We start from the raw sequence: 17,886 nt of genomic DNA on the forward strand, positions 1-17,886 counted from the left end.
TCCAGAGAAAGGCTACTAAAATGGTGTGTGATCTTCGTGATAAGGCGTATGGTGACAGACTTAAAGATCTCAATCTATGGAGGAAAGGCGGGGGAGGAGAGATACGATAGAGATGTTTAAATACCTACATAATATAAATGTGCACGAGTCAAGTCTCTTTCATTTGAAAGGAAACTCTGCAATGAGAGGGGATAGAATGAAGTTAAGAGGCTCCGGGGTCATCTAAGGAAATACTTTTTTACGGAAAGTGTAGTAGATGCATGGAACAGTCTCCCGGAAGAGATGATGGAAACAGAGACTGTGTCTGAATTCAAGAGGACTTGGGATAGGCACGTGGGATCTCTGAGAGAGAACGAGATAATGGTTCCTGTGGATGGGCAGACTAGATGGGCCATTTGGACTTTAACTGCAGTCATGTTTCTAAGATCCAAATATATATGTCCAGTACACGTTGTATAGGTTGAGGTATGTCTGACAAAAGTGGTTTCTTATTTTGAAAGCACTGATATATTTCCACAATGTGTCAATGTTGCTTAATATTGTTACGTCTTGCAACAAGTTGGTCACGACTAGTGGGAAATAACAGCTACTGTACATAATCCTATGTCTTCCTTACTGAATTAGTTGCTGGTGCTATGTCACAGAACTGTATACCACATAGATGGCTGCTACAGTAGGATCTCAGTTAACTGGCACTCTCAACCAACTGGAAAAAAAAAACAAACAAACAAACAAACCCACAAACCTGTCTCTCACGCTCCTCAGATCAGTGGTTCCCAACCCTGTCCTGGAGGACCACCAGGCCAGTCGGGTTTTCAGGCTAGCCCTAATGAATATGCATGAGAGAGATTTACATATAATGGAAGTGACAGGCATGCAAATCTGCTCTATGCGTATTCATTAGGGCTATCCCGAAAACCCGACTGGCCTGGTGGTCCTCCAGGACAGGGTTGGGAACCACTGCCTCAAATAACATCCAAAGTGGTGCTCCTAACCCAAAAACCCCTCTCCCTCCCTTTCAGCCCCCGAGACATCAGTAGCAGCCACAAATCTCCCTTCCTCCAGTTCCCGAAGCATTGTGGCAGTCACAAATTTCCCTCACTCCCTCCATTCCATAAGCAGCTAGTCCTGAGAATCCCCCCACCCTCATTCTGTTCCCAATGCAGTAGAGCTGGTCCTGACTATCCTCTCTCTCCCTCTGTTCCAGAAGCAGCAGAGAATCCTGAGAAATCCCCTTCCCTTCCTCACCCAAAGCTGTAGCAGCAGTTGGCAAGCAGAGGAAACGCCGGTAAAGAGGCTGCTTCCTCTGCTTGCTGGCTGCCGCTACACTTCTGGTGAGGGAGGGAGGGAGGGGTGTTGTCAGAACGCTTTGCTGCTTCGGGAATGGAGGGAGGGAAGGGGTTAGCAGGACCAGCTCAATGCCATCAAGGAGGGAAGAGGAGGGAGGGAAGAGGAGGAGAAAGTGGAAGAGAAAGAAGGGAAGAACAAATGCTGAACCTACAAGTGGGGGGTGGGGATGACACAGTGAGGTGGGAAGGGAGACCAAACTTATTTTTACAGTAACTCTCAAGCAACCAGAAACTAATTATCTGGCATCCACCAATCTCCTTGGGAGCTGGATAACAGATTCTACTGTATAAACGTTGCTGTAGGATATCAATACAGCTAGGTGTTGCAGCTGTGCAACATATCTGGCTGACACAACCAACTCGAGCAAAGCTGCTTCTCACAGGTCTTCCATTAAACCATCTCTCTCCCCTTCAATCCATTCAAAATTCTGCTGCATAACTTATATTTCACCAGCATCACTATGCTCACATTACCCCTATCTTCAAGTCGCTTTATTGGCTCCCTATCCATTTCCACACACAGTTCAAACTTCTCTTATTGACTTGTGCTTTCACTCTGCAGCTCTCTCATTTCTCCTTATACTCCTCTCTGAAAACTCCGTTCATTGGTAAGTTTAAAATGGTTTAAAAAAATATGCTAAACAGCTCATTTTCACATTCCCCAGGCTTTTGTTACCATCTTGAACCAAAATAGCAGATTAAAATCAAAATGCATCTACAGGAACTATATCAAATTAGTTAAAGTAGTCTGATATAATATATATAGCACCTATAGTATCAAGCATGTGAGAAGTTAGAAGTTGCTATCATAAAATAACAAAATATGCAAGCTTTTTAAAAGAAATGAAAAATTATACAAAACAATGCAAACCAAGGTATTTACTATATTTTAAAAGTTTATACATGGACAGATTGCACAGAATACAGCTTTGAAAGTTTTAACGAGTAGGAAAACATGTAGAAAATCGCTCATGGTGTGAGTGCATGTATATTTCTTTGACCTGGAAGTACTGTAAGAGGAAGGAATATTTGAAGAGAGTTCTCAAACATTCCTTTGATTTTAAGGAAAAATAATATCAAAAGTGTAATATACCAACAGATGTCACTGCAAACAGACTTCAATGGACAGATTTCTTCAGTTAATGGTGTCGGTCCAGAGGAAGGCTACTAAAATAGTGTGTGATCTTTGTGATAAGGCATATGGTGACAGATTTAAAGATCTCAATCTGTATACTTTGAAGGAAAGGCGGGGGAGGGGGAGATATGATAGAGACATTCAAATATCTATGTAAAATTCTCAGTAATTTACAAAGGCTTCAGGCTGACATTGTGCTACTGCAGGAGACACACTTTACTGCAGCGGAGCATCTCAAACTACAGCGAGACTGGGTGAACTCTTGTGTCGCAGCGGAGGGTTCAGGGAGGAAGTGTGGGGTAGCCATTCTTATTCGTAAGGGGGTGGCTAATCAACTTGTTCCTGTGGCGGCTGACTCGGATGGGCGATATGTTTTTTGTAAGGACCGGACTGCGGTTGTACTGTTTTCTTGGGTAGTATTTATGCCCCAAACTCCTATAACCGAAAATTTTACCAGCGTTTACATACGATTTTCTCACCTCATCCTGGTCTTTCAATGTTCGTGGGAGGGGACTTTAACACAGTCTGGGATCCTTTCTTGGATCGTTCCACTGCGGCTCCGAATCGTCAAGCCCAGGACAGTAGGGGACTCTCGTCGTTCTGTCAGTTCTTGGAGCTTGAGGATGTTTAGCGGATTTTGCATCCTTTGGAGAAGGACTTTACTCATATGTCTCGAGCTCATTCTACCCAGTTCCGCATTGATTACCTGTTAATTTTGCGGACTATTTTTTCTCTGGTCGTATGGACACTTATTGTACCACTTATTGGCCCTTATGCAATCTCTGATCACGCTTGGGCGTGGTTGGAGTGGGCTCCTCCTGACCAGACTTCACATCCCTGTTCATGGACGTATCCTCTTCGGCTTGGGCAAGATCCTAAGTTTTATGATTCATTGTCGGCTTGCTGGAAGGATTACTCCTTTCATAATAGACAACATGGAGATGACCTGGTCCTCTTTTGGGAGGCCACTAAAGCGGTTTTCCGAGGTCATATTATTAGCTATGTCACGCAGGCTCGGAAGAGTCGAGATCGGGAAATTTTACGCTTATCCCGGCAATTGGTGGCTCTTCGTCGAGAGTATGGTCGCCGCCCCACTGCAGCTAATCGACAGACCTTGCTAGATGTGCAAGTCACTTTGAATGTGAGGCTTCACCACCATGCGACTAAAGGTTTGGCTTACTATAAGTATAAATTCTATGCCTATGGTAATAAATGTGGTCACCTTTTAGCCCGTTTGATTTTGCACTGGGAAAGCAGACAGAAAATTGTTTCTCTCACCTCGCAGAGTTCTGGGCCTCTCACTGATGATGAGGCCATTTGTCAGGCGTTTCGGGACTATTATGCTTCGTTGTATGCTGAGCCTTCACTGCAAGGCCTGCCGGGGGAGATGTATATGGACATGGACTGACCCCTGCTCATTTGACACTGTTGAATGCCCCACTGACTGAAGTAGAGGTGGACTTAGCTATTCGTCAGAGCCCTACCTTGAAGACTCCCGGTCCAGATGGCTTTCGGGCTAAATTTTATAAGTTGATGCGACTACTGTTTCCCCCCTTAAGGCTATGTTTAATGCGATGGTTGATGCGGAGGCTATGCCTGCTTATCTCAATATGACCCAAATCATTGTTCTTCCCAAGCGGGGGCGTGATCCTACTAAGTTGGAATCATACCGCCCCATATCGTTATTCAATTGTGAAGTGAAGTTGTTGGCCAGGGTTTTGGCTAACCATTTGGCTCGTGCGGGAGGTGGGGATCTCTCTTAAGCGTCGGCGTTGTTTTCTGCTTCTTTGGGACCCATATTTGCGCTCTATGTCCCCTAGGGGATGTAGCCTCATACTTAATTCCCTACCTTAGTTGTTGGGTGTACCCACATTGGTTCTGGTTCTTCGCATCCCTCTGTTCTGGGGGTGGGGAGCGGAAGAGGGGAGGGGGATCTAGGTTGTTTTTGTTGGTTATTTTTGGGGGGAGAGGGTGTTTAGCCCCGCTGACTGCCCTGGGGTCATCAGAGTCCAGACCCTGGGGGAATCATGTGTGATCTTTTGTTCCCTTTTTGGGATTGCATCCCTCTCCCTGCTTGTAGGGTAAATATGGGGGGGGGGGATGATTTGGAAGAGATTTCTGGGGTTTGTGGGTGGGTATAAATGACACATGATTTTGTACTGTTCTGAGTTGTTCTAGCAGATATCCCGCCTCTGTTTACTGTCTTTTGTATGCAACTGTTCGCCTTTGGTTCCACCTGTTTTCTGTCAATAAGAATTGTTTACAAATTTAAATACCTATGTAAAAAAAATGTGCATGAGTCAAGCCTCTTTCATTTGAAAGGAAACTCTGCAATGAGGGCATAGGATGAAGTTTTATCTGAACCCTTCTCCTCCACTGCCAATTCGAGACTTCACTCCTTTTACCTTTTTGCCCTGTTTGCCTGGAATAGACTACAGTGAGCCCTCCGAATCTGCGGTTTCAGTATCCGCAATTTTTATTTTATTTTTTTAAATGAAGCTGCATTACAGACCTTTCCTGCCTCCCTCCCGCCATCCCAGACCTTACCTAGTGGTCTAGTGGGCTTTCGGGGGGCAGGAACGATCTTCCTACGCTCCTACCCCGTGCAGATCACTCATAGCAAATGGCTGCTGTGAGTTCCTGCAGTGGTAGAAAACTGGATTGCTCTTCTGGAGTCTGTTATAGGGGAAAACACCCTCCAGGGATTCAAGACAAAGTTGGACTGGAATGTACGCAGGTGAGGCTGGACTCATTTAGAGCACTGGTCTTTGACCTGGGGGTCGCCACGTGAGTGGACTGCTGGGCACGATGGACCACTGGTCTGACCCAGCAGCGGCAATTCTTATGTTCTTATTAACCTTATTAACCTGTTCTGCCCCATTCATGACTTTATAAACCTCTCATATCAGTGTTTTTCTCCAAGCTGAAGAGCTCTAATCTGTTCACAGCTTCTCTTCTTAAAAGGGGATTGAACAGCTTCCTGTCATGTGTTGCCCTTCTCTCTACCTTGTTCAATTCCTGTCTTTTGAGGTAGAGTACCCACCTCCGTGTGTAGTCAAGCCATAGATCCATAAAAGAGGTATTATGTTATTCTCCATTCCTGCCTAAACGCTTAATAAGGAACCCAGCATTGAACAATAGATAGGACTGCTTTTCCCCAGGTTTATCACTGTGAATACATCCTTATTAAATATCAGCCACTCTAGCAAGGTCTTTCTACACAAACAGGCTAAATATCTGAATCCTATAAAAACTAATAATTATAGTCAATATCATATTGATTATTAATTTTAGTGGGCTCAATCTAGATTTATGGTGTTCAGTTTTGAATTTTTTAAACAATTTTTATTTCTCTTGTACTTCACTTGAGTCATTGTCATCAAGTGAAATAAAATAAAAATTATTAATTTGCATGCACAATAAGTAAATAATACTTAGAATTATACTTTATTAAATAATATTAAGGGAATGGCTAAAATAAAAGAATTCACTTACATGTGGAAGGAGATGCAAAAATGCATCCCCACTAAGGGCCCCCACTGCCAATGCCACAAGAAAGCTTTGTAGAAACTTGAAAAACACACGATTCATCAAACGCACAAAAATGATTCCCAACAGGGACAGGAAACTGATGATAGAAATGGCTATGACACCACCAATCCAGGCTGCAATGAGAAAAATAAAACATTTTTGCAATATAGCACAGTTACTTACTGTAACGGGTGTTATCCGGAGACAGCAGGCAGATATTCTCATATATGGGTGACGTCATCCACGGAGCCCGGTACAGACAACATGAAAAGTATACGGTACTGCAACTTTAAGTTTTAAGAAACATCGCAAGTGCCTTCCTGCCCGACGCTCACTTGTGGTACCTCAGTTCCGTGTATAGGACTCCCTAGCTTATTGGAACGGGATGGAGAGAGAGTTGGCCAATGAAGTAAAGACATTTTGTAGAAAAAAATAATTGGCCAAAGCACCTCTCCCTTGTGGAAAAGATTCCAGACAGGAGAGGTGTATGAATGAGTAGACTGAGGACTAAGTAGCTGCACTGCAAAATGTACCTATGGGAGAGGAACGTTAAGAATGCAACTGAAGCGAGAAAGGTTGAGAGCTTACGGGCTTATCAGAGATGCCCCAAGTTGCAGTATAGCCCAAACATGCAAAAGCGACACAGATTGTAAGGTATGAGGAAATAGAGCTTCAGGGATAGGCAAAGGTAACCCATGAGAAAAGAAAAGGATGAACCGGGGTGAGAAGAGGTTCTGTAGAGCGTAGTTGTTTGAAAGAGAAAACCAAGGTTCTGTAGCAGGCTAAGGTAGGAAGAGCAATTTCTCCAGGGTGAGAATAAGGCTGAAGAGAGAAAAATAGAAGCATAATGAGATGTATATGACATCTCCTGACACTTGTTGTCTGGACAAAAAGGAGTAGTAGAGAGAAATTACTGTATCATGTTGTCAAACTGTACAAGACTCCAAAGAAGGGAACAACAGTGTAGAGCAGTGGTTCCCAAACCCTGTCCTGGGGGACCCCCAGCCAGTCGGGTTTTCAAGATATCCCTAATGAATATGCATGAGAGAGATTTGCATATAATGGAAGCGACAGGTATGCAAATCTCTCTCATGCATATTCATTAGGGATATCTTGAAAACCCGACTGGCTGGGGGTCCCCCAGGACAGGGTTTGGGAACCACTGGTGTAGAGAGAACAAGGCAAGGATCCCAACCCACTAGAGGCCAGTGGAGGTCGACAAGACCCATGCAAAGTTTGGAATTAGAGGATGAATAGTTTGTTGACCTGAACACAGAAGTGCTCATAACCCGAAGGCAAACTGCGACTGAAGTGAAGCCAAAAGCTGAGTAGGAGAGGGGTAGGGAATATTACCGGTAGGTGAAAGGCTAGATAATATAGAGAGTCTAGAATAGTGAAAATATCTCGCCTACTCCTGATAAGGCTGCTGCAAGAAGGTTGTGTAGACACAGCTAATAGAGTCTAGAAGGATGAGGAAAAAAAACCAGCATCTGCTGAGATCACCTTAAAAGACACTAAAAATGAAAATAGACTTCCAACTCCTGAGAGAAAACTTTTGTCTCTGGCTAGAATAAAAAATAGTATCATGGCTGTTTGGCCCACCAAAGGGTACAAAAAGCCTGGAGGCTGATTCCTACTGAAGCTGAACTAGGAAATTGAGCAAGAGAGGAACAGCAGGATTAGTCCGTTCCATCCAGGAGAAAAGCTACCATAACCGTCTGTGCAGCAGGTTGTTTCGACATGGGTGACTCGACAGAAGACGCAACCCATATGGGAGGAACAACCTGCAACTCAGCAGAACAATGATGACGTCTTTTGGCCTGCTTCAAGAGACTCAATACCGTCAAGGCCTACGATGCCTGCTAAGCAGCATACACCAGTACTGAAGGCTCACTAGTCCAGTGATTCCCAACCCTGTCCTGGAGGAACACCAGGCCAATCGGGTTTTCAGGCTAGCCCTAATGAATATGCATGAGAGAGATTTGCATATGATGGAAGTGATAGGCATGCAAATTTGCTTCATGCATATTCATTAGGGCTAGCCTGAAAACCCAATTGGCCTGGTGTTCCTCCAGGACAGGGTTGGGAACCAATGCACTAGTCAGTACTATCGGTGCAACAGGTTGACTCGGAGAGGGTGACTTCAATGAGGATGCACACCTGGGAGGAGAGACAACCTTCAGATCCTTAGATTGATGGCATTGATGCGTGGTCTACATCAAGGGACTTAAGACCTACAAAGCTTGCTGGGAAGTGGATGATTCCCCAATGATAGATTTCCCAATGTCAATGTAGGAGTTTTCAAAGACGAGGGCTCCGAAGGTTTTCCCGATGTCCATAGCGGAGGCAAATAGCTTTTCCCATTGGATACGACTGGCTTTAATGGAACGCTTTTGCAAGGTGGAACACTTAACACACGATTCAATATGATGATCAGGGCCCAAACACTAAAGACATAAATTATGTGGATCAGTTATGGAAATAGGCCTCTGACACCTGCAGCAATTTTGAAACCCCATTGTAGGTTTCGACACAGGAAAAATCTCTTAAGCGAGATTAAACTCAGTGGTTAACTAAGTCCCGCCAGGGTAAGAAACTCGAAGTCAAAGCCCAAGGTTGAAGGAAAAAAAAAAAAAAAGGAAAAAAACAAAACAAAACAAAAAGTAGACTAAATTTGGAAAAAAGAAAAAAAAACAAAAAAAAAAACATGAAGCAGGAAGGCAATGCCAACTGAACAGAGTTCAGTCAAAATAGACTTCTTCACTCCTCGGAAAATGAAGAACTGAGGTATCATGAGCAAGCGTCGGACAGGAAGGAACTCGTGCATGTGCAGTGCAGACAGTCGAAGTTTCTTAAAACTTAAAGTGACAGTACACTTTTCATGCTGTCCGTACCGAGCCCTGCGCATGACATCACCCATATGTTAGAATGCTGCCTGCTTGTCCTAGGATAATTGTATTTATAGGTATTTTGAAAATTTTACCTGCTATAGATATCAAGTCTTACTTCCAATAAGCATTTTGTAGGGGGTCTGTACTCTTTGCTACTTTTTAATCTGTATTTAGAAGAGGTTTGTAAACTGTAAACTGTTATCAAATCTGGGAATGGGCCGTAGATTTTATGCCAACATCCAGATTTTTCCTCCAGTTCATAGGGCTAGATTCACTAAGCAAACCGATCGTGTACGATCGGTTTGCGACCCCGACCCGATTCACTAACCTCGTGGCCGATCCGATTCTGATCCACATATGCAAATGAGGGTAAATAGCATGCAAAGTAGGAAGGGACGTGATTCACTAAACCAGGGGTGTCCAACCTTTTGGCTTCATTGGGCCGCAATGGTCAAAAAAAAAGTTTCTGGGGTTGCAAAACTCTGCAGCAAGACAGAGGAGGGAGCCAGCAAGACGGTAAACACCCGGGAGCAGCAGAGGAAAACACTGCATAGTCCTTGACAGGGGCCACACAAAATACTTCACTGGGCCGCATGCGGCCCTTGGGCCACAGGTTGGACACCCCTGCACTAAACTTTTCCAGGAACACCAACTGGGCTGGCCAATCCAAAACGTGACTGGTGGGGGACCAGTCACCCACGACCTTTCCTGCTCTTTCTCAGCCTGACTTCGCTTCTCCTGCCTTTTTCAGCCCCGACTCTCCTCGCGCCGCCCCCAACTCTCCTTCCCTTCCCCCACAGTGCAAGCCCGTGGTTTTAACCCGTGGGTTGCAGGTTAAAACCACGGGCTCATGAAGTAGTAAAAAAACAAAAAAAAGCAGCTCGTAGCTCCTTAAGCATGCGCAGACCATCTACAGATGGTCTGCACATTCTTCAGGATCACTCACTAACGATCCGTGTGGTCAATGGGGGGCATTTCTCCAATCACTCCTATTTGCATGCTGGCCTTTAGTGAATTCATCGACCTGCCTGCAATCGCCCACGGATCGGACAGGGAAAGGAAGGTTAGTGAAACTAGGTCATAGTTCTTTGTTTTATGCTACTAATTATACTGTACTTGTCTCTGTACCCAGACTATTAAAATTTGGATGCCTCAAAATATCCTGGAATTGAACACGAAAATAGCTGAGGTCTTATTTATGGTACAAAAAGATTTCCTCCTAACCTACCAACTCAATTTATGGGTGATGACTGGACTATTCCGACAGTTCTCCAAGATAAAGATCTTGGTTTGCTGGTTCACTTATGCCATTAGTGTGTCCCAGATTACTACAGTTATCAAAAATGCCTTCTATAAATTGTAGTCAAAAAATTAAAATTTTCTATCCAATGAAAATTTTTCACTCTTCAATTTTTGCACCTGATCTTCCCAAGATCACCTTACAGACAAGTTCAGTATATAGATGCACACTTACTAACAGATCAATTCAGTATGTGCATATCAGACCATTCTTCAAGCTTCACCAGATCACACCTCATGTTATCCACACCTTCCAGGGTGGGGGGGGGGGGGAGGTGGCAGTAACCCTATTAAAGAGCTTAGTATCATCCACAAAAAGACAACTTATTTCTTTGTGTCCACTCTCCCATTATAATGACCCAAGGAAGAGAAAATTGTTGTTTATTGTAATGGGGCTTCTTCCCTTTTTTATTATCCTAAAGATTTTTGAAGAAAGTGCATTCCTTTGTTACTGAATAGACCGAACAATGGCCACATTTAAAATGAGGGTGAGGGTGGGTCATTTTAAAATGTGGCCATTGTTCAGTCTATTCAGTAACAAAGGAATGCACTTTCTTCAAAAATACTCAGGATAATAAAGACTATTTTTTGTGTGAATATACTACATGTGAAACAAGCAGGATGATTTACTTTAGCCAGTGTCCCTGTGATAAATTATACGTGGGACAAACTTCTCGTTCATTTAAGACCAGGATTACTGAGCAAATATCTTGTCTATCATGCTCTGGACTAGAGGCGTCACTTAATCATTTGTTTTCTGAAATGCGCTGCTGGATTTTAGAAAAGTCATACCGTCTATACGTGGGGGTGATTTCAAAACCCTCGTTAAACAACATGAGCAGAGATAGATGTTTAAACTCAACACCTGTAAACCTGCTGATTTGAATACAATGATCAAATGGTGGGCTGTTTTTTAAATTATTGTCTGATTGGTGCTTTATGACATCACTGTGACTTGCTCTATAAGCCATGCCTGACGCCGAGGGGCCATTTTGTAATGAACTATTGAAGCAGAAGCAGTATTTAGATGGTACTTCTTGTACTGAATGTTTATATTATATCTTTCACATTATTTTTTATTTTTCTAAAATGCTTTATTTATTTATTTTTACATTTTATAGTGTTTCCCCTGATGAAGCTGTTTATGAAAAATGGCCTTGTTGGGAACCCTATGAAGCGAGTCTGTATCTGGGATGAGGTGGTGAAAAATACAGAGATTAGTGTCCAAGTCCTGGAATCTGAATTTCTGCTATTTTGCCGCTGGGAGATTTGACACTTTGCAGATAAGTGACGTTAATTTTGCTTACTTGGTGAATTTGACTTGAAGAATTGATTTGATTTAAAGAATAGAACTGGTAATGGAGGGGTTTTTTTGACCCAGGATGTGTTCCCTACTTCAACTTTATGTCTGAAGCAGGAGAGGTTTTGAGACATTAGTTTATCTATATCTCTGGGGACCATTTACCTCGTTAGTCGCCTAATTACATTATGCTTGTATATTAGGTCATTTCATTGGCAATTTTGGATGAATGATTTTTGGTGATTAAGTTTAAATATCTACAAAACTTTTCCCTTGGCGATCACACAGGTAAGCAGAGTGAAACAAAATTTAAAAACTTGTTTCATTCACATAATGCAGAAACACCCTTAATTTATTGTTGCTTCTGCTGATTGTACAGAACCGATTTTAGCCTCTAAATCTGTAACTGATTTTCACAGTAGAATTTTCAGTCTCCAGTTTGTCTATTCTTGACACTGCTCCACTTTATAGGCCAGGCCATTAACAAGAGGACCTAATGCCTACCCTGTATCCAAAGACTAACTGCCAAATACCAGCAGCTTCCAGAATAAAATGTTCACAGCTATACAAAGCAAAGAAACAGAATCTTCCATTACTTCCAGAAATTAGTATTGTTTAACTCTTCCCAAGTCACCAACAGAGTAGGAGCTTTGTCTTTACATCTTTGAGACAGCTCACCCAGAATTGCAGCACTTGCAACCAAGAAACCACAGATCCTTCATCACAACAGTATACTTCATTTCTCCCATCTCCTTTCATAGATATCCTTACAGAGCTGATCTCAAGAACACTAATCTAGGCTTAAGCCGACATCTCTGAGCAAAGGAAGTGGAGCAGTCCACTTGTCTCCATCCTGGCTCTCAGCTGCTGCAGCCCAAAACTTCCAAAGGTTGCCCATGTTGAATAAAATGATCCACGGGGCCAGTGGCCAACCAGTTGAAGGCACCTAATGTCATAAGAACATAAGCAATGCCTCTGCTGGGTCAGACCTGAGGTCCATCTAGCCCAGCAGTCCGCTCACGCGGCAGCCCAACAGGTCCAGGACCTGAGCAGTAATCCTCTATTTATACCCTTCTATTCCCTTTTCCAGCAGAAAAATGTCCAATCCTCTCTTAAATCCCAGTACGTTCTCTGGAAGCGCATTCCAAGTGTCCACCACACGTTGGGTAAAGAAGAACTTCCTGGCATTCGTATTGAATCTGTCCCCTTTCAACTTTTCCGAATGGCCTCTTGTTCTTTTATTTTTTGAAAATTTGAAGAATCTGTCCCTCTCTACTCTCTCTATGCCCCTCATGATCTTATAAGTCTCTATCATATCCCCTCTAAGTCTCCTCTTCTCCAGGGACAAGAGACCCAGTTTCTCCAATCTCTCAGCGTATGAAAGGTTTTCCATCCCTTTTATCAGACGTGTCGCTCTTCTTTGAACTCTCTCGAGTAACGCCATATCCTTCTTAAGGTATGGCGACCAAAACTGGACACAGTATTCCAGGTGTGGGCGCACCATCGCCCGATACAGCGGCAGGATAACTTCTTTCGTCCTGGCTGTAATACCCTTCTTGATTATACCTAGCATTCTATTCGCTCTCTTAGCGGCCGCTGCGCACTGTGCAGTCGGCTTCATTGACCTGTCCACCATTACCCCCAAGTCCCTCTCTTGGGTACTCTCATTCAATGACATCCCTCCCATCATATAGTTGTACCTCGGGTTTCTGCTTCCCACGTGCAATACTTTACATTTCTCAACGTTGAACTTCATTTGCCATTTTGTCGCCCATTCTCCTAGTTTGTTCAAGTCCTTTTGCAATTCCTCACAGTCCTCTTTAGTCCGAGCTTCCCTAAATAGTTTGGTGTCATCTGCAAATTTTATTATCTCACACTTCGTCCCTGTTTCTAGATCATTTATGAATATATTAAATAACAGCGGCCCGAGCACCGAGCCCTGCGGAACACCACTCGTGACCCTCCTCCTGTCTTCTTTTATGCTTCCTCATTGCAAACATCTCTAAGACAAGGCGCAAACAAATTTCAAGCCAATTCCATCTTGGATCTGCAGTTACACCAGGTCTACACTTTAATGTTAATTGTGACTATCTCTAAGAAAAAGTGACTAAAGTTACCAGAAATAAATAAAAAATAAACAATTTTTAATATAATAGTCCAAACCCCATCCTTATGTTAAAAAAAATTAGAAAGTAACCGAAGTTTGAACATCTAACTTTTGCAGACTGCTTTTGGACGGACCTATGACAGGAAAAATCAGTCACTCTCAACATTTTGGATCCGCTACTTTAGTCACCTTTTCTCAGAGACAGTCACAAATATGAACCAATACTATTGCATAAATCAGGGGGAAAAAAACAGAAGAACATGGGCTGTAAAATTTGGTTGGATTTCAAGGGGGGGGGGGGGGGGGTCGAGCGTGGGCGGGTTTAAGTATTGGTCCACTTCACATGGCATGACTCAATACAGTAACCAAAATATCAAACATATGGCCATCCAATATTGTAAATGATTAGGTTCTTACTTAAAAAAATAATTAAAAGTTTTACCTATATGAACAGAGTAGACTTTTTGAGGACCTTCGACCAGCATCTCTTCAGTTGCATGGATCAGACAGGATTTACTATCAATCTGGTTAACAATAGCTGGACAAATGTAGCCAAAGTCAAATGCAGTCATCAGTACATGTTGATTCATTCCATGAGAAAGTATAAGTCGAGATGCATTTAAACACTGTGAAGGGCAATAAAGTGTGGAGGTGAGGGAGAGTAGTTACACATAGTTATTATATATTACAGATTCCCTAAGCCAGGGGTGTCAAAGTCCCTTCTCGAGGGCCGCAATCCAGTCGGGTTTTCAGGATTCCCCCAATGAATATGCATGAGATCTATTAGCATACAATGAAAGCAGTGCATGCAAATAGATCTCATGCATATTCATTGGGGAAATCCTGAAAATCCGACTGGTTTGCGGCCCTCGAGGAGAGACTTTGACACCCCTGCCCTAAGCTATCAATAAAATTAAAACAAAGTTGAAAAGGCATTTTATACCTGAGCACTCTGGTCTTCATTCTTTAACCCAAAGGATGTTGGAAAAAAAGTTATACTTAATAGGTCAAGAACATCTGCCTGGAGGCAAAATACACTTGCCTACCCATTGATCTAACTGCTCCATCTCTCTAAAATAACCCTACCTACTCAGCTGAAGAGCTGCCAAGTGACCCAATTCAAGGAGAGAGATTCCAAATAAGTCCTGGATTTCTGCCAGCACTACCCTAGTACATTATGGGAAGAAAAGCGCTGAATTCACTTGGTAGTATCAGGGATTAAAAATAGCATAATTAATTGAGATACAAGTTCAACCATTGAACTGGCCAAAAACTCCTTCCTGGAGCTAAGTAATTTAGAAACATTTAAGTAGAGAAATGTTGCAGCAGATAAAGGCCAAGTGGCCCATCCAAGTCTGGGTAGTATAGAACAAGAGAACAGATTAACCAATATTAACAAGATCCCCAAAAAGGTTAATCTACCGAAAACTATAAACCATTAGATATAATGGTAGTTTTACAAATGAAGGAAAGATCTCAGAGTTGCCACTCCCAGGATAATATTGTTATTGTCCGAAAGGGAATTGTGGCTTGTGGTATCTTTCATTGATCAACCTTCATTGTTAATTTGTAGTAATTTAATTATTCTTTAAATCTACTTTAAAAATTATTAAATGTTACCACTCTAAACTAACCACTCTAACAATCCTTCTCCCCTTCAATACCCAAGACCCCAATTCATCAGGACGACTGAAAAAAACTCTGGAAACGGTAGAAACATGGATGACCAACCACAAACTGAAACTGAACACGGATAAAACCAAATTCCTGCTGCTAGAAAAAGACAAAGAACCTACCTTAACTGATCTGATGACAAATGCAATCACATACCCAATACAGCCAGCACTCAAAATCCTGGGAGTAACGATAGACAGGAGATGCACAATGCAAACTCATACTAACAAAACCATCCAAAAAGCCTTCTACACCATGCGCAACCTGCGAAAAATAAGAAAATTCTTTGACAAAATACAATACAGGATCTTAGTCCAATCACTTGTACTAGGACTTGTAGACTACTGCAACAGCCTTTATCTACCCTGCCCCGCTTACATGACCAAACAATTACAGACAGTACAGAACACAGCACTCAGACTTATCTACTCGCTAGGAAAATACGATCACATCACTAATGCCTATCTCGACTCACACTGGCTACCGATACAAGCAAGAACGCAATTCAAACTATACTGTCTATTATTCAAAGCACTAAACGGAACAGCACCTCTCTACCTAAACAGCCGCCTAATCCGAAACCTCTCAACTAGAGTAAGGAGAACCCAGACCCCATTCACCTACCCCTCACTCAAAGGCACAAAACGCAAAAAGCTATATGACAACCTACTTGCTACACAGGCCGCGAAAATTGACCCCATCATATCCAAGCTGCTGACCACAACTACGGACTACAAAGCGTTTCGAAAAGATATAAAAACTATACTATTCAAAAAACACATCCCAATATTATAATCTACCCTCATCTTCTCACCCTTCATAACCTCCTGCAACTCACAACCAACTGCAATTTCGTCCCCATAGGCAACATCTAATCTAGTTGCAACGGGCGATAAGCCAATTCATATCCAGAAACACTGTTTCCCCAAATACCGAAAAATCAGATATAACAACCTAGGAACAGACGATTTTTTGGTAACATAAGATTATGCTTTGTAATATTATGTAATGTAACATAAGGTTATGCTTTGTAATATAACATAAGGTTATGCTTTGTAATATTATGTAATGTAAGTTATGCAATGTACTGGAATAATAAGGTAAAATAACACAAAGTAACCCTACGTAAAGTCTTGTAAAGTTATGTAAGATAAATTATGTAAGATAAATTATGTAAACTTAATGCAAGTAATGCAAGCACGGTAAGGATAATGTAAAGTAACGCAAAGTAACTCCACGTAAAGTTATGTAAAGTTATGTACGAAAAGTTATGTAAAGTTAGGTATGCAAAGTTTGTAAAGTTATACAAATAAGTGTATTGTCATCGCCTGGAAATGACCAGCCATCTTCTAATGTAATCCGCTTAGAACCGCAAGGCACAAGCGGAATAGAAATCACTAATGTAATGTACCGTATTTTCGCGGATATAACGCGCACCATTGTAAAACGCGCACAGGGGTATAGCGCGCAGAAATCACGATGATATGTACAAAAACTTTTCTATACCGCGCTCAGGCATATAACGCGCATGCTGCCCGACTCTCCTCTGGCCACCCCGACTCTCCTTTCGCTCTCCCCGACTCTCCTCTGGCCACCCCGACTCTCCTTTCGCCCTCCCCGACTCTCATCTGGTTGCCCCGACTCACCCTGACTTTCGGTGCACTGCCCCGACTCTCCTCTGGTTGCCCCGACTCACCCTGACTTTTGGTGCACTGCCCCGACTCTCCTCTGGTTGCCCCGACTCACCGTTCACCCGCCCTGACTTTCGGTGCACTGCCCCGCCTCTCCGTGCCTGTCCCCCTTGAAGTCCTGTCCCCCCTTGAAGGTCTGCCTGTCCCCCCTTGAAGGTCTGCCTGTCCCCCCTTGAAGTCCTGTCCCCCTTGAAGGTCTGCCTGTCCCCCTTGAAGATCTGCCTGTCCCCCCTTGAAGTCCTGTCCCCATCCTGAAAGCCTGATGCCCCCCCTCGACGTCCGATTCTTCTCCCCCCTCGGCAGGACCACTCGCACCCCCACCCCGAAGGACCGCCGACTCCCCGACAATATTGGGCCAGGAGGGAGCCCAAATCCTCCTGGCCACGGCGACCCCCTAACCCCACCCCGCACTACATTACGGGCAGGAGGGATCCCAGGCCCTCCTGCCCTCGACGCAAACCCCCTCCCCCCAACGACCGCCCCCCCCCCAAGAACCTCCGCCCGTCCCCCAGCCGACCCGCGACCCCCCTGGCCGACCCCCACGACACCCCCACCCGCCTTCCCCGTACTTTGTGTAGTTGGGCCAGAAGGGAGCCCAAACCCTCCTGGCCACGGCGACCCCCTAACCCCACCCCGCACTACATTACGGGCAGGAGGGATCCCAGGCCCTCCTGCCCTCGACGCAAACCCCCCTCCCTCCAACGACCGCCCCCCCCCAAGAACCTCCGACCGACCCGCGACCCCCCTGGCCGACCCCCCCACCCCCCTTCCCCGTACCTTTGGAAGTTGGCCGGACAGACGGGAGCCAAACCCGCCTGTCCGGCAGGCAGCCAACGAAGGAATGAGGCCGGATTGGCCCATCCGTCCTAAAGCTCCGCCTACTGGTGGGGCCTAAGGCGCGTGGGCCAA

The 17,886-nt window shown here is 43.9% G+C and overlaps 1 protein-coding gene across 1 annotated transcript in view; it reads right to left on the minus strand.

The window, feature by feature from the left end:
- SLC39A6 (solute carrier family 39 member 6) overlaps positions 1–17,886 on the minus strand; it is a 100,648-nt gene that overhangs the window by 74,109 nt on the left and 8,653 nt on the right. Inside the window, exons 2-3 of the mRNA XM_033930654.1 lie at positions 14,055–14,238; positions 5,980–6,149 (exon numbers count right to left, since the gene is read on the minus strand). Coding sequence (XP_033786545.1) covers positions 5,980–6,149; positions 14,055–14,238 — 354 coding nt within the window. The remainder of the gene's footprint in view (positions 1–5,979; positions 6,150–14,054; positions 14,239–17,886) is intronic.

This window comes from Geotrypetes seraphini, chromosome 2, assembly GCF_902459505.1.
Source record: "Geotrypetes seraphini chromosome 2, aGeoSer1.1, whole genome shotgun sequence".
Taxonomy (NCBI): domain Eukaryota; kingdom Metazoa; phylum Chordata; class Amphibia; order Gymnophiona; family Dermophiidae; genus Geotrypetes; species Geotrypetes seraphini.